We start from the raw sequence: 24,103 nt of genomic DNA on the forward strand, positions 1-24,103 counted from the left end.
TTTATGTGATCACTGCTGATTCCAAGACAACAAGTATTGTGATGTCATCCATTCTCATGGCACTTTCCTTTAAAGCTACAATCGTTATTTACTTCCCCAATTATTTACCTGAAGAAAATATGGGAAGGTGGAAAATAAATACTTAGTGGAGATCAGGAAAATGTACTAATTTTGAAATGTAGTATCCACAGTGCCGACGTTTAACACTTTTGACACGACTGACAAAGAGGGGGTGTTTGAGTGAGGTCAGCTAGTACACACACACACTGATTCAGAGCAGAGCAGAATCTCTTGTTCACATGCTTCCTCAGGTGGGGATGTTTACCTGTGAGCTCCAGGCTGAAGGGCGGCTCGACGAGATGGTGGGCATCACCTGTGATTGCTCAGGGAGACATACAGGTGTACTGAAAGATGCAGCCACAGAATGGAACCTTTGTGGAACATCTTTCTCCTCCTCGTGCTGCTGAGGCCTGCACATGGGGGATGTCCGTTTTACAGCCCGAGCAGCTCTTGTTATGGAGAGGGCTTCAGGCAAAGCAGCAGCCTGGCCTGCTCTTGTTATGGAGAGGGCTTCAGGCGAAGCAGCAGCCTGGCCTGCTCTTTTTATGGAGAGCGATTCAGGCGAAGCAGCAGCCTGGCCTGCTCTTGTTATGGAGAGGGATTCAGGCGAAGCAGCAGCCTGGCCTGCTGTTCTTGTAGAAAGGGGTTTAAGAGAATGAGTAGCCCGGCCTGCGGTTGTTGTAGAGCGGGGTTTAAAAGGAGTAGCCTGGCCTGCTGTTGTTGTAGAGAGGGGTTTAGATGGAGTAGCCTGGCCTGCTGTTGTTGTAGAAAGGGGTTTAGAAAGAGTAGCCTGGCCTGCTGTTGTTGTAGAGAGGGGTTTAGATGGAGTAGCCTGGCCTGCTCTTGTTGTAGAGCGGGGTATAAATGGTGTAGTGTGGTGTGTCGTTGTTGTAGAGAGGGGTTTAGATGGAGTAGCGTGGTGTGTCGTTGTTGTAGAGAGGGGTTTAGATGGAGCAGCAGACTGGGCCGTGCTCTGGTCAGTCTGGTCCCAGATGTCTGTCCATGGTGATAGAGCTTTGAGCTTCTTGCCGATCCTGAAGCTGACGGCGGGCTGTGGTTTGGGGGGAGCATGATTCTGTGTGCCTGAGGGCTGAGTCCTTGGAGCCCTCTGCAACGCTGAACCTGAGCCTGGCCGAGCTGAGCCGATGACTTTGGCTGAATGAGACTCTGCTGTGCCACTACTCTGGGTCTTCCCTTGTTGGACCCCTCCATCCTGCTTTGTTGAGGGGGGGTTTGCCTCGACCTCTTCAGTGGACCTCCTCCTCTCCACCAGCTTCTTTCTCTCCTGCCTCAGCTCCTCTGCCTGCCGCTGTGGGACCGGGGTACTCCTGGAGGTCTTAGCAGGAGGCTCCTCTTCTGATCTCCTTCTCACTAACGTCTTCCTCTGCTCCTTCAGATCGAGAGGTACACCTTTCGCCGGGCTGGGGGGAGTGCTGTGGCGTGCTCTGACCCCAAGCGCGGTGCTTCGTCCCTGTGCGTGGGGCAGGTTGGCTTTGCTGGCCTGTGGAGATGAGGTTCTGTGCGATCGAGAGCGGCTTCTCTCAGAGCTCAAAGAGAGGCTTTCTCTACGGGATGTCTTATGTCTCTTTTCTCCCCGTTTCCCTTCATTCGTCCTGTGGTGTTCTGTCTTTGCCTCTCTCCCTTCTTCATCTTTTCTTCTGTCTTTTTTCTCCGCTGAGGTGGCTAAACGGTAGACAGGCTTTTTGAGCTCACGGCCTCTGTCTGGACTGGATCGTCTTGGTGGGGGCGAGGTCTTGTCCCTATTCTCTGCTTTCCTTTTCCTGTCAGCAGAACTGAAATACAGAGGGGTCAGGCCCAATGCAATACTAAATACTACAAATACTGTCCTAAACAATAGAACATTATCTATTGATCACCGGCAAAGCTGACACAGTAGGCCATATGAGCAGGCCTTTACAGGGCCAGTGTAGTTAGTACGTAATTTCCTGTTTTTTATCTTTACAAGCCCCCCCCTGTGGTTTCTCCTTTCTAAAAACAGTGTCCAAGGTCAATCAATTTACAAAAGTGTCATTTTACTATTGTCGTGGAAAATTCTAAGAGTTCTCAAGAAACTTCAGGGCAAATAGGTATGAATATACTGAACGGTTTAATTCAGAGGAGTTAACTACTGCTGAGCTGGTATATGGAGCATCTCAAAGACTCTAGTCATATGGCAAGAGCGATCAAGTAGATAACCTGAGGACCAAGTCCCCGTGCCCCCTTTTTATAGATCTAGCCCCCCTTTGATCTACCCTGTTCTTGTTTACTTCATCAGACTTAACCACATCGAGATTTTCCTGTGATAACAGGTGTCTCGGTTTTTTTCAGGTACGGTGTCTGGAAATTGTCTGTCTTGTGGCATTGCCGAAGCGTCTAGAGGAGTCTGTCACCCCGCCATAAACCCTCAGAGGAGTCAGAGTCACCCATCTCGAGGCCATGACCTTGGCATGGCCTTTCAGAAGCGCCCATCTGAAGGCCCGTGACACGGTCAAAAAATACCCGAAGCCCCCAAAAGCGCCTAGGTGTGTCTGCTATGTGGTTTTTAGAGACGGCATGTTTGCCACGTGATTAATCAGAAAAGGTATCTTTGCACCGGGGTTTATAAGAAAAGGCATGTCCGCCACATGATTTCTCGGAAAAGGTATCTTTGCACCGGGGTTTATAAGGATGGCAGCCTTCTCGTCTAACTGCTACCTCTATTTTGAGATGTCCATGTTCCAGTACCAGCAATACACACATTATTCAACAATACAGTCATAAGTAGATAAAAAACACGACACTATCAGCACAGGTTGTTCCCAAACAAGGTCAAAATGGGCGAAGATATCCTAGCATTCCACCCAAAACGTGACAGTGACTGAGAAAAGGCCTGTATATTGATTAGCCTTCTTGGTCGAACCACTTAGTAAACAGTTTAACCTTTAGGCTTGACTGCACTGGCTGAGGTTTTCTGTTTATGTCTGGCCTCAAGTAACCACTGTCATGAGTTCTGAAAACCCCTCGAACCTCTAGGTTTGATGACTGGCTTTACAGTGCTAGTTGATAAAGATAATTTCTAAACACTGTTAATGACTTCAGAATATATTAATCAAGTGCCTTGTATTAATATATACTAGTGCTGTCAAATTGCATTTATGTCATAGTTAACTCAAAATTAATCGCGATTAATTGCAAATTTTGATCTATTCTAAATGTCCCTTAGTTTATTTATTTTTTCCATCATTTCATTTTTACTTTAATGCCCTTATCAACATGGAAAAGTTGATTGGCTTGCTTTATGCAAATGTTTTATTTTAATGAAAACCAATATGGCCAAACAGGGCGGTACAAAATAAAATTATAAAGTGCACATTTCAGGTAAACAAGGACTCAGCCTATAGTGCAGTTAAACCATGGCTTAATATTTTCTTTTTTTCAAGTTTGCTGGGAACATAGCAGTCAGGCCACTTATTTCAGAAACATTGAACCGTAACAGTTAGGTTACCAATAAAAGGTAAGCCTGCTACTTCTTTGCTTTCAGCCAGCTGCCTGTTGACATTTTCAGACAACAGTGAATGTTAAAAAGGCTGCTTCACCAGCTGCATCCAGCTGTGCACCCCTACTGTGCCGGCCACTCACGGGACCTGGGGTCCATGAAAGGTCAGCCTATCAGTTGATCCCAGAGTTCCGTGGGGCTCGTGCACAGTGGAATTTCACTGACCATTTGGTCAAACCCCAACAGTTTCAAGACAGTTTCAAGGCCCCCGTCATCTCTCCACTATATAAGGCCGACCCTCCTCTGGCCAAGTTGTGGGTCAAGTCAAGCGGAGTTGGAGAAGTCCTCTTCAAGGAGCACATCGGACAATTCAATTCATTCAAAGACATTCGCGATCATTTGCCGTGCGTCGTTCAAGAATGTAAGTGTTGTTATATGTATCATTTAGCTCTGTAGTCCGTTCAGTTCATTGTAAATAGTATATGTTATTTACAGTCATCATTATCATCTGTAGCATCCACATTTCACCCCGAGGCCAGTTCAACCAGTTACTTTTGTTACGGAGATATGGAATGTTCGCCGTTACACGGCACGGTATTTTAAGGGACAGATCCGTATTTACAGTATAGCCGTAACATTCATATTGTATATATTATATTCATTCATCTTGTATATAATGGTTCATCTTTATTGTATTTAATTGTATATATTTGTCATTTGTGATGTTTAATAGAAACCACGGTTCATGGTTCTTCAACTCAATCACGGTTCAAACCACGGATTCAAGTGTGGATATGAGTCCTTTACACGGATAATCATATTCACAGTCCATTATCAATCAATTCAAGGCTTGAGTGTGTGTTTTCAATAAACATCAGTGTTTTCATCATCATTGGGACTTGACATCCGTTATTGTTCTGACCGGACAAACCTGTGGCGATTGTCACCTATTTCAAGTACACCAGCATATAGTCCTTTTGGGTTTCATTCCATCAATATCACCCTATTTTATATGGTCCTTCTTGCCGGAGATTACATTTACCACAGTAAAGATGTCAATGCCAAGAGACAACACTCGTGCTCGCCGTGATGGTTATCAGCCCCGCTGCTTGGATGACTACTCGGTGAAGCTCTGGAGGCCTCATCCACTTCAGACACACGCACTCCCAGACCAAGCCGTTGGTGGAGCCATCAGTCCCAGCCATGTGGACGCTCTAGCACCACCTGCTGGACAGAAGCAGTCAAGCCCACTCCCAGAGGCATTCCTCTCAGCTCTCAGGGAGATGAGGGAGGACAATCAGCAGTTAAGGCTTGATATGCAGCAAATTGTCCAAGCCCTCTCACCACGTGCATCAGAGGCACCACCAGCTCCAACCACCAGCTTCGCTGCCGCATCCAGAGGACGACCCCACGTCGCAGACAGTGGGGTATCCTATTCAAGGCTTCCCTTCCCGGATTTCTCATCCACGCCGCTGACAACCAGGCAGCCCTTCCTTCAGCCAGTGGATGACCTGCAAGGTGTGCCGTGGACTACGTCTCATCATTCTCAGCTGGTGGTCCAACCAGATGATGACACGTCTCCGTGGCAGGTGCCACGCCCACATCATCCACCTCAACAGTTTGTGGCTGAGCTGACTGATCATATGCGGAGCATGCATATGCGTCCAGAGCACAGCCCAGCTGCTCACGCACCGCCATCTCAGGTACCAACACCGCAGTACATGGTGCCATTCACCCCTCCTCGCACCTCATCAGCTCGTCCTTACAACCCAGCATCATACCCGGTTGCTGGACTGAGGCCACTGGGGCAGGGTCCCTACGACGGGCCACCTACTCCTCCCCGACGAGAGAGCACCTACAGAGGACCAAAGCCTCACATCCCGTGCTTCACAGAAGAAGACCCCCGCCAGTTTGCCCGCCTGAAGCTGGCATTGGAGAACATCCTGCCTGCGGATGCGACTGAGCGGTTCAAGTACCAGATCCTGGTCGACCACCTGAAGCTGGAGGATGCTCTGCTGATAGCAGACTCCTACTGCAACAGTCGGTATCCATACACCAACACCATGGCATCACTCACCGAGCTGTATGGCCAGCCACACAGGCTGGCTCTGCAGCGCATCAACGAGGTCCTTGCTGAATCTCCAGTCAAGAGCGGTGACAGCAGGGGGTTCCGCCTGTTCGCACTAAAGGTGCGGGCCCTTGTGGGGATGTTGGACCAGCTGGGGAAAGAAGGGCGAACAGAACTGGAGTGTGGGTCACATGTGTCACGACTGCTGTCAAAGCTTCCACATGACATGCGCATCCAGTTCAAACGCTACATCGACCCCATTCAGACACCAATCCCCACACTGCTGGACTTTTCTTACTGGCTGGAGAAGGAGGTCCGTGTTCAGCAGGATGAGGTGCCATTCATCCACTCCAGAGCACCGCTGGAAGAGCCACCTGACCGCCAGAGGGGCGACAGGTGGAATCAGAGCCCAGCCGTGCACTCCACCACTGTCCTGCTTGGGTGTGACTCACCTGTTAAGGCAGTCGAGCCCACCAAGACAGCACAGCCCTCACCACGGAAGCCAGAGCAGCCACCAAAGTACTGTCCGTTCTGCAACAGCAGCCAGCACTACTTCAACCAGTGCACAGCCTTCAGAGTGCTGTCAAAGGATCAGAAGGTCAGCTGGATCCAGACAGGGAAACGGTGCTGGAGGTGTGGGAGAGATCATCCAACAGTGCAGTGCTACCTCAAGGCCAGATGTCAGACATGCAATCTGACGCATCTGGAAGTGCTGCACGAGGTGAACGCCAGACCAGGGAAGCCAGCCCCCGCCATTCATCAGCCAGTGACGGACTACCTTGATCCTACCAGGAGGGGTAGTAGTGTGCTGCTGAAGCTGGTGAAGGTGTGCCTGTACAATGGCAACAGGAAGATGGAGACGTACGCCATCTTGGACGACGGTTCCGAGCGCACAATGCTGCTACACAGTGCTGCTCAGGAACTGGGTCTTCAAGGACGGAAGGAGGATCTGGCACTCCGGACTATCCGTCAGGACGGCAAGTCTGTGCCAGGGAGGTCAGTTTCCTTTTCCGTGGCATCAGCCAGTCAACCTCAGAAGCGGTTCAGGATAGAGCAAGCTTTCACCGCATCGGAGCTTGGCCTCTCTACCCACTCATACCCGCTCAAAGCCCTGCAGAAGGCCTATCATCACCTCAGAGGTCTGCCCCTGCAGTCATTCAGTCACGCCCAACCACTGCTTCTCATCGGGTCTGACTACCCTCATCTCCTCACCCCAGTTGAGCGAGTGCACCTAGGCCCACCAGGTGGACCGGCTGCACTGCGCACACGTCTCGGTTGGACACTGCAAGGCCCTTTCAAGGTACCCATGCATCAGTCCTCCACCCCTCAGTGTCTACTCACTGGTAATGAGACTCCTTCCACTGAGCATCGCTGTCAGGTGACCAAACCTAGGCAGAGGGATGTCATCAGGACACAGCTGTGTCAGGAGTCCATCCGTGCAGAGGCACACAGCAAGGAAAGGAAGAAGCCTTCCCAGCCAGCAGGGAGAGACGGGTCATCCTTCCACGAGCCTGTTGACCTGCGGAAGTCATCATTCTGTGGTCACGTCTCTGTGACCTCTGCTCAGTCACTTCCCGATCCTGGAGGTTTCAGCAGCTACCAAGAGCTGCTGGAGGCCTCTATCAGAGCCTGTCATGGGGCGGCCACGCCCACAGACCCCGCAGCAGAGGACGTCAGGCAAGCTGAGCTTGCTCTCATCCGGACGGTGCAGAGAGACTGCTTCCCGGAGGAATTCATTCTTCTTTCCACAGGGAAACCTGTCCCTGCAGCCAGCAGACTGCTCAGGTTGGCTCCTGAGTTTGACGCAAAGGTCCAACTGATCCGCGTGGGGGGGCGGCTCCGCAGGTGTGAGTCCCTGGAGGAGGACGCATTGCACCCCATAGTGCTGGATCCTCATCACCCCATCACCAAGCTCATCATCCAGGACGGTGACAGCCGGCTCATGCATCCAGGCCCGGACAGGGTGGTTTCTGAGCTACGGCGACGGTTCTGGATCTTGAGGGGGAGACAGGCCGTCAGGAAGCACCAGCACGGCTGTGCTGAGTGCCGAAGATGGCGCAGCAACTCAGTCATTTCCAGAATGGCTGACTTTTCACCCATCAGCTTGCTGCTTTCCAGGCCGCATTATATTTCAACAGGTGTGGTTGCTTCAAACTACACCTCATCAGCATACGGACAGCGCAGATCCAGGTCGAGGACCGGACCTACACGCGGCCCGCTGCAATCCGTCTCCCATCATTCCTGCAGGATGCAACTGGCTCATTGCAGGAAAACACCTTTGCTACGCAAAGTTGAGGGCGGCTGTTAAAAAGGCTGCTTCACCAGCTGCATCCAGCTGTGCACCCCTACTGTGCCGGCCACTCACGGGACCTGGGGTCCATGAAAGGTCAGCCTATCAGTTGATCCCAGAGTTCCGTGGGGCTCGTGCACAGTGGAATTTCACTGACCATTTGGTCAAACCCCAACAGTTTCAAGACAGTTTCAAGGCCCCCGTCATCTCTCCACTATATAAGGCCGACCCTCCTCTGGCCAAGTTGTGGGTCAAGTCAAGCGGAGTTGGAGAAGTCCTCTTCAAGGAGCACATCGGACAATTCAATTCATTCAAAGACATTCGCGATCATTTGCCGTGCGTCGTTCAAGAATGTAAGTGTTGTTATATGTATCATTTAGCTCTGTAGTCCGTTCAGTTCATTGTAAATAGTATATGTTATTTACAGTCATCATTATCATCTGTAGCATCCACATTTCACCCCGAGGCCAGTTCAACCAGTTACTTTTGTTACGGAGATATGGAATGTTCGCCGTTACACGGCACGGTATTTTAAGGGACAGATCCGTATTTACAGTATAGCCGTAACATTCATATTGTATATATTATATTCATTCATCTTGTATATAATGGTTCATCTTTATTGTATTTAATTGTATATATTTGTCATTTGTGATGTTTAATAGAAACCACGGTTCATGGTTCTTCAACTCAATCACGGTTCAAACCACGGATTCAAGTGTGGATATGAGTCCTTTACACGGATAATCATATTCACAGTCCATTATCAATCAATTCAAGGCTTGAGTGTGTGTTTTCAATAAACATCAGTGTTTTCATCATCATTGGGACTTGACATCCGTTATTGTTCTGACCGGACAAACCTGTGGCGATTGTCACCTATTTCAAGTACACCAGCATATAGTCCTTTTGGGTTTCATTCCATCAATATCACCCTATTTTATAGTGAAGCTCGCTTCTTATGCACAACACAACTTTTAAAAGTAAACTTTCCATTCAGAAGCTTTTTATCATCCATTTCGCCGTATCGCGCTCACCATTCACTCAAACCGTAACGTTAGCCTACTACACAGTTTGCGAGGCCAAAAAGAATGTTAATCTAAAAAAATAATAATAATAAAAAAAATATATATTCGCGTTAATCTCGCGATAAAAAAATGAACGGCGTTAAAATGGGTTTGCGTTAACGCCGTTAATAACGCGTTAAACTGACAGCACTAATATATACCATGTATGAATCATGTGCTTATGTAAGCAGTGTAAGATAAATTCAGTTCAGTGCAAATTTATTGACAAACTTATTTTTATTAACAATGTTTAGGCCTCACAGAAATCAGAGTCTATGTCTATACCCAGTGTACAATACAAAGGCGTACAGAGAGCAGAGCCTGAGAAACAGGAGAGCCTACAGTCCATCTGGCTTAGCAAGGTCAAGGCAGTGGCTACTTAGTATGTTTGAAGCTCGGGCGGAAGATGAAATGTTTGGAGTTTCTAGACAGATAAGAAAGTCAGCAGATGGGAGGAGAGGCGCTTACAAAGCCATGATTGTCACACAGAAATGATGTGTTGTTGCTGAGAAAATAGGTGTGCAGTGGTGCCAGTCTCCGAGGGGCGGACACCGAAGGCCCAGAAAATGGCCTCATTGGGTTAACCCTTAACAGGCCCAGGCCTGTTTGACTTTTTTAGGAAGTCTCACATGCCTTGATGTTTTGTATATTTCCCCTAACTAAAAGTATTGATGCACAAGTGGCATATATGATTATGTTATAAAAGACATCAGCAATAACAACATTAGAGTAAAAGGAATGTAGTAAAATAAAATTGTATTTAAATCAAATGTAAAATCACCCTTAGGAAAACCTTCATTCAGAGCTGCTCAGAATTTGTACAAAAAAAACATTGTAAAGATTTCGGACCGAGACTTTTGAACTCTGAACCTTGTAAACATAGGTGTTGGCTATACATATGTGAGTTTAGCATTCAGAAAGTGTGTGTGGTTTCACTACTACATATTTATAATAGCAGAGTGACCTGTGCCTCTCCAAAATGTGTGTCCCTATAAAATGCATATTGATGAGTTACCTGGGACACCTCAGACAAAGACAATGGCCATTACGTAATGGCCCTGGAATGTCTTTGTGGCCCACTACCCCCACAGGTTTTCTCGCCACACCATGGCCCAATAGAGATCACTGAATCACCATTACTTATCATATGAATAGCTGTTATTTGCTAATGGGTGGGTCCTTAGGAGCAGAAACCTCACTCACAGACTGAAATGTGCAAGAGATCAGCTCTATTCTCCTTACAAAGTGCTGTTGCTGTGGGTGTTCTTTTTATGTCTCTAGGACAAAAACTTGCAGAGCTTTAACAACAAGAATGTCTTCAGAATGCATTCTCCGACTCTGCTTGATGGTACTCTGTGTTAAGTCCGGCAAGTCGTATTGTGTGTATTTACCAGTAAAACGTATCTTGTAACAACCAAATGCTTCGTATGGTGGTCTCTCTCTAAACCAGCAGGCAAGAGTGAAAAATACTCTTACACTAGTCCTGTTTGAGTGCTGTGGTAACCGTGATTTCAGGTGGTAGAGAAGTCGTTCGGCAATCGGAAGATTGCTAGTTGGATCTGGACTTTTGTCTTTTGTCACTTTATGCGCATGCTCCATGACGTCTTTACAGTAGATTCAACCTCCGTGTGGACGCAATTTTTTCTTGACACGGCTCCATGTGGACGCGATAAAAAAAGGTACCAGATCCAAAAATGTTTCCAGATTCAGGCAATCCAGGCTCTGTGTGGACGGGGCCTTAGTCTGCATATATGCAAGAGCATGTTTGGACCAGAGGTGTGTTAAGTATTTTTCTTTAGCGTTTTGGTTTAGGAAGGAGCCACCGGACGAAACGATCGTTGTAAACAAGACAAGTTTTTACTGGCAAATAGCAATAGCAATACAGCAGTCAATACAGTACAGTCAAGTACACTGAAAGCTGGAGAGGGCGCGTTCTGCCAATCTCAGAAATCGTTCTGTCTTTTATGGCCCAGCCCAGTGACGCAAAACAAGCAAAACAATAGGCACGCCAATAGTAGTAGGCTAACGTTACGGTTTGAGTGAATGGTGAATGGATAAAAAGCTTCTGAATGGAAAGTTTACTTTTAAAAGTTGTGTTGTGCAAAAGAAGCGAGCTTCACTGTTGTCTGAAAATGTCAACAGGCTTGTCTGTTTGAGTAGCTGGCTGAAAGCAAAGAAGTAGTAGACTTACCTTTTATTGGTTACCTAACTGTTGCGGTTCATTGTTTCTGAAATAAGAGGCCTGACTGCTAGGTTCCTAGCAAACTTGAAAAAAAGAAAATATTAAGCCATGGTTTAACTGCACTATAGGCAGTCCTTGTTTACCTGAAATGTGCACTTTATAATTTTATTTTGTACCGCCCTGTTTGGCAATATTGTTTTTCAATCAAATAAAACATTTGCATAAAGCAAGCCAATCCACTTTTCCATTTTGATAAGAGCATTAAAATGAAAAAAAAAATGATGGAAAAAAAAAAATGAAGGGACATTAATTGCGATTCATTTTGAGTTAACTATGACATAAATGCGATTAATCGCGATTAAATATTTTAATCGTTTGACAGCACTAGTAGTAACACATGATTTCTTGTAAATGCTGACCTTTGTCCGTTAACAGAACTTTTGCATTTTGAATCTGCTGTCAACATGTTTTTTTTTCCACATTTCAAGTGCCTTTAGCACAGTGCATTCTGTCCCTGCTTGACCTCGCTGGCTGTCTGGTATTTTCCATTTGACAGTTGCTTTTTAAATTTATCTTAAAGGTGATAAGAAGGGTCGAACTGCTCTTCTTTCGACCTTGTGCAAAACTGACATCCTTGCAGGACAGGGAGCCTCGGACGTCACAGACCCACCACGTGGTTATCCCTGCTGACAAATTGTATTGGCGCCAGAGAACGCTTAACTTATATCTATATAAACCTTGTGCGATGTGTTTAATATTGCTGTTCTCTCGTCTGCTGCAGTGTGGGAGTGAGCACGTGTTAGAGTTATTTTCACTCTTGCGTGTTGTTTTAGAGAGGAACCACCGTACGAAGCAATTTGTTGTAACAAGATACGTTTTACTGGTAGATGCTGGTACAATACAACTCGCTCAACAGACAATCAAGTACAGTCAAGCAAGCCGGAGAATACATTCTGATCTGATACAGGCGATGCTCAAACTTTTAAGGCCTAATCCTGTGATGTCACTCTGGTCCGCCCATCTATCGATCTTAAGATTGTGACATACTGTCTCGTCCACTCTGTACATAGTAATAACACGTGATTCTTGTGGTATTTTCCACTTACAGAACTTCTGCTTTTAATCTGCTGACACATCTATCGTCTGGAAGCTTTCCCTTATCTGCGCCACAACCTTGACCATTTATGATTTCTCTTTTCGCTGCCCTTTCTCACAGCCCTCTGTCCCAGTTTTAACTTGCTCTCTCGTCTGGCTTTACATTTCCCACGTGAACTGAACTTGCTGTTTCTGACTGATTTTTTCATTTGATATACTTCATTTGATACATTTGATTTGATAAATTTGATAATTCAAATTTATCTTACACACTCAGGCTTCCGTGTCTCTCTCTGACCATCAAAGACGTTGGTGAGCCCAACGAGCTTGTTGTTGTTGTCTAATAAATATACTTATATGCAACTCCGGAGTCCTGAGGTAACTTGAGTAAATTTTCACCTAACACTAGTTCTCTGATACATACAGAAAAATCCCATCCTATACCTGCAGTCATCACCATTACAGCAGGGCCTTGATGGAGATGGAAAGTATAAACTGATAAGGGTTGAGATAAACATGTCAGCAAAGAAGAGAGCTGATGCTTAAGCTGGCTGTATTGGACAAACAAACTGCAGCAATTTTAGATGGTTGCAGCACATGCCATTTTAGATGGTTGCAGCTTGCTCTGGCTAGATGTGAAAGGGCAGAGTCTGAGTGATGGACACTGATAGACAAGCACTGGGGAGAGTATACGCCGCACTCACCTTGATGGTCTGCCATGCTCGTAATTACCCTCTTCCCTTTTCTCATAGGCCACTCTCCTCTGTTTCTACACTCACAAAAAAAAACATTGTTACATTAATTTACAATTCATACATATTTTTCATTTGAAGCATTTTTGCACCGGTTTAGGGTTATGGCACTTTTCAAAGGTATGCACAAAGAAAACTGTTCACACTTTCAGTTGTGTTTCAGGGATTTAACTGTCACTAACAATTACACTGCTAATGTATAGGTAATTTGCTTTGAGAAGTATCATGTATCATGCCCACAACCTAACACCCAGATAAGAATGTTTTTGCATGAGACTATTAATAACCCCCCTTCCCTTAACAAATGAAAAGCAAAAGTGTTTTTTTTTTTTTCTGTGATTAATGTGTGATTTATAAGCTGTATATTGTGCTCACCTTAGCACTGTCCTCACCCGCCTTCTCTGGTGAAGATGTTCTGTGCCTCGACTTTTTGTGCTTCTTCTTCTTTGACATCTTCCTAGCCTGCCCTGGGGCAACACCTACCAAATCTGAGAGGTACTGTAACCTCACCACTCAATGGAAAAGGTAAGCTGATATTCTACTTTTCTAATCAAAACAGGAATTTTCATCCACTCAAGGAGTATGGCCTGGAAACTGCGGGTGCAGACTCAATGAAGAGCACGTAACGGTAGCAACAATAGTGCTCTGGCATACAACAAGAGTCTTCCTCCAGGTGTTTTCTTGCCACATTAGGTGCTGTTAGCGGGACAAGCAGTGGCCCTCTGTATTTCACTCTAAATGAGAGGGCAGACACAAATATTAGGCTTGCTTTGGTTTGACTGACATGCTATTAGATAGATAAATAGATAGATAATTTACTGAGGAAACTTGTCAACTTCAGTAATTCAAAAACTCTCGTGAAAAAGCTACCACAGTACCATGTTTTAATAGAAACACCAGTGTTCAAGAAATTCAAACTGTACAGCAAGAATACTCATTCCCTCAGTTATATGTGTTGTCAGTGCCTAAAATGACTTAACTATCGTTGCTAGCTAGGTACCTTTAGGTTGACATGCAAAGTTCAACTGCATTAGCTTAGCACAAACAAAATCATTCATTATGAAGCAACATGGGTATCAATTTCTTGTTTTATTGTGTTGCTTTGGAAATATCTTTCCCGATAATGATACAACAGGAATGTATCCTGTGTTAATAGAAGTTGAACACTCACCCACCGGAGCGAGAGTGACAGCGGCATACGAGTTAAGGTTTTATTTGTCACATGGAACCATAGACATACGACCTATGACTAGGAAGACAGTAAAAAGATGTTTATGCGTGGAACGGAAGCCAAGCAGAGCGGGCTTGTGGGATATGTAGTCTGTCAGTAACGTACTGTTTTCTCACTCTATCTCTCTCTCGCTCTCTCTCTCTCTCGTGATGTACATTTTTGCGAAACAATTTGGCCGTATGTTTGTCGAGTAGAGTATTAACTCACTGACTGATTTAAATAAAAAAGCATAGACTGTTTTTGCTGATGTGCATATACTGTATGTCTCCCTGTCAAAAAGCCTAAACTTTTAAAAGAGTATTATATTGAGAGGCAGGATAGATATGGCAGAGTTTTTTGGCAGCAGTCATGGAAAACATATTTGGACAAAATTGCAAAAGTCTATAAAACTACCTTATTTAACGTAGGCTACGTCATGTCCGTAATCAGCACTAAGCGGTAGCAACAGGGAGCAGCTGTACGGAGTTTACGGTAGTTGGGTAAAATGGCGGAGCTCAAGGAAGAGGACGTCGGACAACTACACCAGGAGGACGCCGATGATCGAGGCAAGGAAACTATAATTAGGTGTCGATTCAGTATGAAATAATCACGGAATAAATTTCGAAAAAATATGGGGTTTCCTGTGATAGATTTAGACTGGCAAAGACCTACTTCAAGCGCGACTTTTTAACTGCTGAAGTAAATATGGGCCTCCTCACGGAGCTCCACCACAGGACCCAGTTGTAAATATTCGTATTAACGTGTGAGAAAGCGACCTGGGGCGATTTTATTATTATGTACTGTTAAAATGTAACGGTTGTATTTACTACTCTTTACCTAATGATTATAGTATCGACATGGACTTACTCTATCTGACCCTGTTAGAGCAAACGGCCTTACCGCGGAGCTCCACCACAGGGCCGTAGGCTATATTGATCAACGTCAAGAATTTTGGAGAGGCATGCCTTAGAAAGATAGAAAGCAACGTTCTGCTTTGAGTGAGAATATACCTCTCTGGTATGTTTTGAATACATGGTAAAAAGAGTATGTGCTGTCAATAACTTGTGGGAAGAATAGTTCCATTTAGTTTGCATTATTTATCACTCGTTTGCTGCAATGTTGCAGCAAATGAGCTGGACTGAAATTGATTATAATTACTTTCGCCGTTCAACTCTTAGCGGTCTAGTGCAAGCCTGTTGTGGTGAGCATATGCATCATACTCATCACTACCTAATGCGTTTTACGTGGCAGTCGGCGGAGACTTGCAGGCAGTGCCTGGTGCTGCCGAAGAGACGAACGGACAGACAGTTACCAAGGCTGTTGCGTCCTGCGACATCGTGGAGCCAGAGGGCAGTGACGGTCAGACATCTGTCACCGTTGGCCCAGGTATCACTCTCTGAATGAATCCCTCTCTAACTCAGTGATATGTAAAGAGTGCATAAAAAAAAACTTTTCACCTCCTGTGAGCATCCAGCATCTTTCCATCAATATACCTGTGTCAAGCTAATATGATAAAGACTGTCACTGAAAAAGGGCCTACATCTCCACTCAACTTTACTGTATATGGATGAATATTAGGGTGGATGGATGAAGAGAGACTTCATCTCTACATTATATATTTTTTGTTATCTCTGTGTCTACTAGTGTGTCTGCACTGACAATTTACAGATGTTTTTATTGTTAGCTAGCTTCCCATAATTTAAAACTGCATGTAATGCAATAATTAAAAAATCCACTAGGGCAGGGCCTGTTCTCTCACTGCCCTCACCACATTATGTGTGCTTTCACTGTAAAGCGAAGCAGCCTTGATATATTGCCTGTTTGTTTGTCACAGAGAAACACATTTCCATCCAGACCACGCTGGAGGGTCTGGAGAAGCTGGTGGACTTGAATGGAGGTGGGTTCAGATCAGCTTCCAGTTTTACTTTTATATCTGAGCAGGTTTAATGATGACCTCATGGACTACCTGTTTCTTTCTACAGCTGGGAGGAAGTCCTGTCCCCTGTGCCCTGAGGAGAAGTTCAAGGCTTGCTACAGCCACAAGCTCAGGCGTCATTTACAGAACCTGCACTGGAAGGTTTACGTGGAGTTTGAGAGTATGCAAATTGTAAAAAATATGTAAATTGCCAGCAGAGTAGTTACTCTGTGTCTGGTTCTATGAACACATTTGTTGGTAAACTCTAACCCTTAAACTTTGACCCTACTCCTCTCGTCTCCTTTCATAGGTCAGAAGATGTGCATCTGTCACCTGCCCTGCCGCCAGCTGCGCCCCAGTCTGGGTGCTGATCAGGTAGTCACAAGTGTCAGCAGACAGGCGTATTTACCTGCATCTCTGAGAACCCAAGAGATATGTTCATGATGTGGTGGAGAATGACTGATTAGCTAGTAGGGAATAGACTTAGAAGCTGCTGTGGCACATCTCACAAAAATGCCGCAAAAAATAGAGAGTTTATGGTAAGAATGTTGAATGTAAATAATGTAATGGAGATGGTGTTTGTGTGTGTGTGTTTGTGTGTGTTTGTGTGTGTTTGTGTGTGTGTGTGTGTTTGTGTGTGTGTTTGTGTGTGTGTGTGTGTGTGTGTGTGTGTGTGTGTGTGTGTGTGTGTGTGTGTGTGTGTGTGTGTGTGTGTGTGTGTGTGTGTGTGTGTGAAATTGGGTATGTGAGGTTAGCTATATGAACGCACACAATTACAGGTAATCAACAGAAAAACAATAGGTCATCTCTCTCATGTCATCCACAAGTCCACTGCTGCACTGTTGCCGCCACTGACTTCCCCTCAGCACGAGCATCCCCAGCCTCGTTCTCTGATTGGATGCATGAGAGGAGCCATGAGGGGTGCATGCATGTAGAGCATGTCCCAGCAGTGGAAAAATTGAATACACCATTTGTCCTCCATTACACACTGAGAATAAGCCATAGCTCGTCTTGTTTGTCTCTGGTCAGTGGAGCGCTCAATGGATATCAGAGAGCTGCAACTTTAGAAGTATTTGGATCTAGCACAAGCATTTGTTTGGATGAGGAGTCACTGGAGCTTCTCTTTGGCAAGAACCGTTTTGGCTTTAATTAATGAGCACTGGCCTCTCTGATATCCTGTCAGGAGGAATATGACAGGTCTAGGAGTACGGTCAGTTCTTCATACTCTTAAGGATCTTAGGGATGTTGTCATCATCCATACTTACCCATACTTTTTAGGGGTGTATTAGCCCTATTGAGTTTTTGATCTGTAGTATGTACCCCAGGGTTGGTGTAACGTGACCCTTTTATTTGTATTATTTTGTACTTTATACTGTATTTATGTTTAAAGGGCACAATACACTTGATATGAATATATTTGGAGGGTTTATGGCCACCTGTAGTTATTTCTTGTCATTATGAATGATTGAGTGAGTAGGTACTGCAGCTGTCTGACCAGTAGATGGTGAGAGAGGACAGTGTTCCATCAGTGTTGTGTGCTGTGTACGGATCTGTTCTGACCCTTACAAGTTTTAGATATGACCAGTAGCTGACTAGTTCCATGAACTCTTCTCATATGATGACAGTATTTGCCTTGATTCCATAAAGCTATTATTTTTTCACATACATCTAAATTCATTTATGATTGATGTGCTCACATTTTGATATGAGACTGACATTGTTGTATTTGAGTACTGGCTTAACTTTCGTGTGTGTGTGTGTGTGTGTGTGTGTGTGTGTGTGTGTGTGTGTGTGTGTGTGTGTGTGTGTGTGTGTGTGTGTGTGTGTGTGTGTGTAGGTTGCTGGCCGGCTGGTGGCCCACTACCACTGTGTGGTGTGCTCTGTGACAATCGCACGCAAGACAGACATGATCAGCCACCTGAAGCGACACATCAACAAGGGAGAGACAGAGGCCAGCTACTCACAAAACCCAGACATGATGGAGGAGGAGCCTGGTAGGACACACACACACACACACACACACACACAAACCCTTTAGTGTAAACATGAACTTATGCACACACACATACATACATAGACGCAAGCATTGAATTCCTGTGTAACACCCAAACCACCTAAACCTTGTGTCCTTCTCTCTGTCTAGTCCGTGCAGGTCAGGCCTATGAGATCATGAAGGAGTTGGGCACTAATGTCCAGCTGCTACCTAATCACTCCACACCGCAGAAGACCGACACCTACTTCAACCGCAAGATGAAAACCAACCGGTAAGAGTCAAATGCAATGGCACACTTACATGAGTACATATTGTTTCTGGTAAGGTAGCAAAAGGAGACTTGACTTGTGATCCTCTGATATCACCAGTCCCACCAACTGGCACAGTGGTTGACAGGTTGTGTGTGTGTGTGTGTGTGTGTGTGTGTGTGTGTGTGTGTGTGTGTGTGTGTGTGTGTGTGTGTGTGTGTGTGTGTGTGTGTGTGTGTGTGTGTGTGTGTGTCTGTGTGTGTGTGTGTGTGTGTGTGTCTGTGTGTCTGTGTGTCTGTGTGTCTGTGTGTCTGTGTGTCTGTGTGTGTGTGTCTGTGTGTCTGTGTGTGTGTGTGTGTCTGTGTCTGTTACAGGCAGCTTGTGTTCTGCTCACTGGCAGTTTTAGCAGAGGACAGGAGTCCAGTAGAGTGTTTGGATGCATTTGGAGCCACAGGTATACCCTGCACACACACTCACACACACACACACACATATATAAGATAACTGCTGCAAAAAAAGTGACTGCTCTCTAAACCTCAGCTGGAGAATTAAAGCCTTGACTGACGTATTCTCCTGACCCCATCCCCGCCAGGCATCATGGGCCTCCAGTGGGCCAAGCACCTGCGGGGAGCGGTGAAGGTCACCATAAATGACATCAGCGAGCCATGTGTCAAAATGATCAAGGAGAACTGCCAGCTCAACCACATCCGTGTGGATGGCTCTAGGACCCCGCGGACGGCCGAGGGCCAGAGCGACGCAGACACGCCCATTGCCACGGTGGAGGTGGTCAAGATGGACGCCAACGTCATCATGCACCTGCGGGCCTTCGACTACATGTGAGCGAGAGAGAGATGGGGAGAAAATGTAAAAATATTTAAGATGTGTATGTGTTCAAGCCATCTAGGAATAAGTGCCAGGTATTGTTTATGTGAATCCGAGAAGAGTGTGTTTCTAACTGGGTTTGTTTTTGAGCTGACCCATTAACAGCTAGCTTCACCAGCTTATTTTCCCCCTAACCTCTTTGTTTTATTTTATCCCCTCAGACACCTGGATCCATTCGGCACATCAGTGAACTATCTGGATGCAGCCTTCCGGAATGTGCGGAATCTTGGGATTGTGTCAGTGACGTCCACAGACACCGGCTCCCTCTACTCCAAGTCCCTCAACGTCACGCTGCGTCACTATGGCTGCCAGATTGTCCGCACTGAGTACTACAGAGAGCTGGCTGCGCGCATGGTCGTAGCAACAGTAGCAAGGTGTGTGTGTGTGTGTGTGTGTGTGTGTGTGTGTCTGTGTGTCTGTGTGTCTGTATACCTTAGGTGTGTGTCTTTGCATCTGTGTATGGAGGAGTGAAGGTTATAGGCACTTCAGAGAGCTCAGCAGCTGGTGGAATCAAAGTGTGTTCTCAGTTGAAGACAGAAAATATCTGCTCTGAAAGAAATTGCTTTGTTTGTGGTCGTTATGAAACTACAGAGTGCTCAAGGTGGTATGTAAGGAAAGCCAGTGGACCGTAAGGCACAATTTGAATTAGACAAAAACTGTATTGGACTAGAATAGCAGAGTACCTCAGAGTATTTGGAATGAAACACTACCTCTATGAATATAATAGCATGTATATTCTATACCAGCTGTTGTGCATGTGGACATAAACACCTGACAGTGTTGCGTGCCTGTGTGTGTCTGTGGCAGGGCGGCGGCCCGCTGTAATAAGGGCATGGAGGTGCTGCTGGCCGTGGCGCTGGAGCACTTTGTGCTGGTGGTGGTGCGCGTGCTCCGGGGGCCCACCCAGGCAGACGAGTCCGCCAAGAGGCTCCGACAGCTGCTGCACTGCCAGTGGTGCGAGGAGAGGGTCTTCCTCAAGCCCGGCAGCATGGTGGAGGGTAAGCAAGGGTGTGAATGTGTGTGTGGGTGTGTCTGTGTGTGCACGTAATGGGTTTCTGTTGTGAAATTTGCATGCCTATAGCCTGTTTTGGGTTCATTTGGGCATGAGAAGTATTTTATTTTGCAGCATAGTGATTCAGAGGAAGGGGAATTTTTGCCAATATGTGCATCCCAAAAGAAAGTTGGCGAAACAACACTGCAGCTGCCACCCCACATCTCAGTGCCATTCCCTCTAATGCCACCAGGTGGCAGTCTGAGGTTAAGGGATGAATGTCACAGCCTTAAACTTGACTGATTGCCATGTCTTTTTCTCACTCTTTTGCCCGTCTCCCTTGGTTATCTCCGATGCCCGTCAGCAGAGAGCCTCTACAGGCAGCTGCCCTGCCAGTGCCACGGGAGCATGCCAGGCAAAACAGCCGTGGAGCTGGGCCCTCTGTGGTGAGTGTGAGCCCTCGCAACAAGCAAATTTGACATTGCAAACATCATCAGTGCAAATGGAAGTACGGGTCAATGCCATCTGCTTTGCATTCATTCAGACTGAAAGGTATTAGGGACGATGTACACCCCCTTGTTACGTGTGCATGACTACTGCCTTGTGGAACTGCTGCGGGTCTGTTGCATGTATGTATTCACACCGCAGAAGTTTCTGCTGCGACACTGCTACTGCCAGCCCTATCTTTCTGCATTGAGTTTGCCTTTGATAATGGCCGTCAATGCACAATCAGTTTGGAAAAGTGAAGACCAGAAAGTTGACAGCTGTAACCTGAAAGCAGTCACGTGATTTTTGTTTCCCCTCATTCAGAGCAAGAGAGAGTGTGCAATGGAAGACTCCTTCACCTAATGTTCTGTTAACTTATCGATATAATGTAATTATAGCCTACATTGAGTTACTATAAAGTACACATGTATCCTCCACTTTCCCCTTTCACAACATGCAGTTGCTAAGATGGTTACAATTTTTATAACATATAGCCCAGACATTGAAACTGCAGTGAAAGTTGTCAGTTATGTAATGTTGTTGGTATGATGTCAATGATGGGAACTGCCTACCTCATGTGTCAAAATCAGGCTCCACGCCGAAAATTCGAAATGACACGCGGCTGCAGCCGGGTTGAGTCGCGCCTCAGACGAGCATCTCACGCTGGCAGTGTGCATGCTCTAACCTGTTAACCTGAGCGCTGAATCAATCAACAGTTACCACAGCCACCACGCAACGCATGCAGTGTGAGATAGGGCTTAGAACTTAACCATTGACTTGGATTATTAAAAGACATGCACAGCATACACGCATATGGTCAAGTATGGCACATAATATGACACTCTGTGTGTGTGTGTGTGTGTGTGTGTGTGTGTGTGTGTGTGTGTGTGTGTGTGTGTGTGTGTGTGTGTGTGTGTGTGTGTGTGTGTGTGTGTGTGTGTGTGTGTGTGTGTGTGTGTGTGTGTGTGTGTGTGTGTGTGTGTAGGTCAGGCCCCTTGTTTAACACAGGCTTCTTGAGGCGTATGCTTGTAGCTGCAGTGCAGCACAGCATGGAGGACCTGCAGCCGCTGCTGAAGAACCTCATCTGTGAGGCCGACTGCACCACCGTCAAGTCCTTCTCTGCCACCGGCACGCCAGGCCTCGGCAACCAGGGTGAGCGTGTGTGTGTGTATGTGTGAAGGAATGTGTACTTTGTGTGCGTGTGTATGTGTCTGTATGGTTGTGTGTTGAGTGTGTGTGATATTAATGATGTTTATGGTCCTCTCTCTGCAGTTGAGTGTGGCGTGGTCATAAAGACTCTCCAGAAAGTGGAGGAGGCTGACACAGCTGACCAATCAGGTAACTGGTGGAAGGGTAACACGGCAGCTCATGTAATCCAATCATCTCATCAGCTCAGTTCAGTATGGTTGTAACTGCAACTGAGTATACAGTTTCCATACTTAGAGGATACTTTTCCCAAGATGTTAAAGTGTTAAAATGTAATTGTGTTACATTTGACTATCTGAAGCGGACAAGTGTCTAATGTGCTGGTCATTACTGGTCATTGTTAACTCGTTAGTTATATGAGAAAAGAGGCTAAATGGAATTAGTTAAAGGTAGACTCGGTAGAAGTGGGCTCTCTGGGATTAATGGGCCTGACTTTGACACCAAATACGACAGTGTCAAGGTTTTTCTTTCCATCAGCAAATCGGGGTGATTATTTCAGCTATTTGCATCATTACATTGCCATGACAGTCGGCAGCGAAGCGAGACTAAACTTGAAAGCACAGAAGTCTTGCAGCTCTATTTTGGGAAACAATTAATGAGGTGCCGTTTACTTTTTGATCTGTCACTCAGGGAAGAGGAAGCCAGGAGAGGATTCTGGGAGTGTGATGAAGAAGCTGAAAACGGAGGCGTCTCTGGATCACCCTCCCTTTTACTACAGCATCCACAGGCACAGCATCCGTGGCATGAACATGCCCAAGTATGACTGACTCCCTTTCATCTTTCCCCTCTCCTCACCTGTAGTGTGTATCCGTGGCATGAACATGCCCAAGTATGACTGACTAGTCTAATCTAGTCACTCAGGCCCAAACTCTGTTGTACATTTATTTTGAATACCTAATGTTATTGGAGTAAAATACGTGCTAACGATCAATTTGCTTATTGGTTGCTAATTATTATGCAGAAAATTACAGAAGTGGAAGAAGAGTCGGAGATTGAAAAAAATGCATTACATGAGTTTGGATTTAAATTGACCTTTGCTTACGAAATTGTGTGTGTGTGTGTGTATGTGTATTTCTCACCTTTTCTCCAGGCTGAATAAGTTCCTGCTGTACCTAACGGAAGCCGGCTTCAGGGTCAGCCGCACTCACTTTGACCCCACAGGTGTGCGCACCGATGCCACTCTGGAGCAGTTCAAGGCAGTCCTGACCAAATACAGTGTCCCCACCTACAGCAACACACAGTCTGGTGGGCACAGCATACCTGTAGCCACAGAGGAGGTTGGCAGAGTGGTGAACTGAATCCCGCATTTAAAATCCAGAGCCAAAGACCACTCAACACACCCCTACCACTCAACATCATCTGAATCCAGCTCTTCTGCAGGTGGAAGGGTTCTGACTGCACTGAGTTCACTTCCCAGTTCCACATGGAATGCTGGGAGTTGTATTTCTTGTTTTAATTTCTTTTTTTTTTACATCGGCTTATGCTTGTGAATATGATCCCTGCATAGAGATACATTTTTTCAATGCTTCAGCCATCTTTTGCTTTAAATAAGCTTGTTTCACAGTCACAAAAACAGCAACCAGAAAGTGAAAAGAGAGAGAGAGAGAGAGAGCTCTCTCTTAGTTTCTGTAAGATTGCACTGAGCATGGATCCTCATGGAGAGGCTTTTATGCTATGATGCCTGTGCTGTATCTGTCTGAAAGAACCTGAGCCCTACATAGAGACAAAGTCCACTACTGATGCACATTTCTATTTTAATCTTTGAATTCAGTCAGTACATCATTATTTATCAGATTTATTAAGATTAGTCACATTTAACTTCAGTGTGTTTGTAGGCATTACATTTTCTCTGGGAGAGTTTCTTACTTTATTGGAAAAGACTTTAACTTGAAACATAATAAACATACAATTTCTGCTTAAGTCTGCCTCTTATTGTGATAAAATTAGACTGAAAGCCTCACATACCGCATCTGTATATCCACCTCCTCTCTTTCTTCCTCTTTCTTTTGTTATCTTCATGGCTCCATTTCTACAAATGGATGACATGTCAGGACCTGTCTGGAAAACCCACCCACCACTAAAATGTCCCACCCTTGTAGAACAAATTTCTGTTCTGTCCGGTGTCTGAATTTTAAGCTTCAATTATGGTTTCATGCCTTTACCATGACACAGCCAGATTGCAG

At 45.7% G+C, this 24,103-nt stretch overlaps 2 protein-coding genes across 4 annotated transcripts in view; one reads left to right on the forward strand and one right to left on the reverse strand.

The window, feature by feature from the left end:
• swt1 (SWT1 RNA endoribonuclease homolog) overlaps window positions 1–14,239 on the reverse strand; it is a 43,956-nt gene extending 29,717 nt beyond the window's left edge. The window contains exons 1-4 of one of the 3 annotated variants that reach the window (XM_031575349.2): window positions 14,161–14,239; window positions 13,365–13,723; window positions 12,942–13,006; window positions 326–1,853 (exon numbers count right to left, since the gene is read on the reverse strand). In XM_031575349.2, the coding sequence (XP_031431209.1) occupies window positions 326–1,853; window positions 12,942–13,006; window positions 13,365–13,442 (1,671 nt within the window). In that variant the 5' untranslated portion in view covers window positions 13,443–13,723; window positions 14,161–14,239. Of the gene's footprint in view, window positions 1–325; window positions 1,854–12,941; window positions 13,007–13,364 lie in introns of all 3 variants that reach the window. The other 2 variants (XM_031575351.2, XM_031575350.2) reach the window with 2 other exon arrangements.
• A 388-nt stretch (window positions 14,240–14,627) lies between these two features.
• trmt1l (tRNA methyltransferase 1-like) lies at window positions 14,628–23,840 on the forward strand. The gene is made up of 16 exons (XM_031575352.2): window positions 14,628–14,765; window positions 15,451–15,585; window positions 16,034–16,096; window positions 16,182–16,295; window positions 16,425–16,489; window positions 17,952–18,108; window positions 18,258–18,378; window positions 18,730–18,809; window positions 18,948–19,191; window positions 19,399–19,611; window positions 20,045–20,235; window positions 20,596–20,674; window positions 21,700–21,866; window positions 21,987–22,052; window positions 22,551–22,677; window positions 23,011–23,840. The coding sequence occupies exons 1-16, from the start codon at window positions 14,705–14,707 to the stop codon at window positions 23,216–23,218; spliced, it is 2,091 nt and encodes a 696-aa protein (XP_031431212.1). The 5' UTR covers window positions 14,628–14,704; the 3' UTR covers window positions 23,219–23,840.
• The last annotated feature ends 263 nt before the right edge of the window (window positions 23,841–24,103 follow it).

Source organism: Clupea harengus, chromosome 10, assembly GCF_900700415.2.
Source record: "Clupea harengus chromosome 10, Ch_v2.0.2, whole genome shotgun sequence".
Lineage (NCBI taxonomy): Eukaryota > Metazoa > Chordata > Actinopteri > Clupeiformes > Clupeidae > Clupea > Clupea harengus.

Coding starts and splice junctions, on each gene's coding strand:
- trmt1l (XM_031575352.2), top strand. CDS start 14,705: ATGGCGGAGCTCAAGGAAGAGGACGTCGGACAACTACACCAGGAGGAC. Junction 18,810..18,947: donor GGATGCATTTGGAGCCACAG/GTATACCCTGCA, acceptor CATCCCCGCCAG/GCATCATGGGCCTCCAGTGG. Junction 20,236..20,595: donor GCCCGGCAGCATGGTGGAGG/GTAAGCAAGGGT, acceptor GCCCGTCAGCAG/AGAGCCTCTACAGGCAGCTG.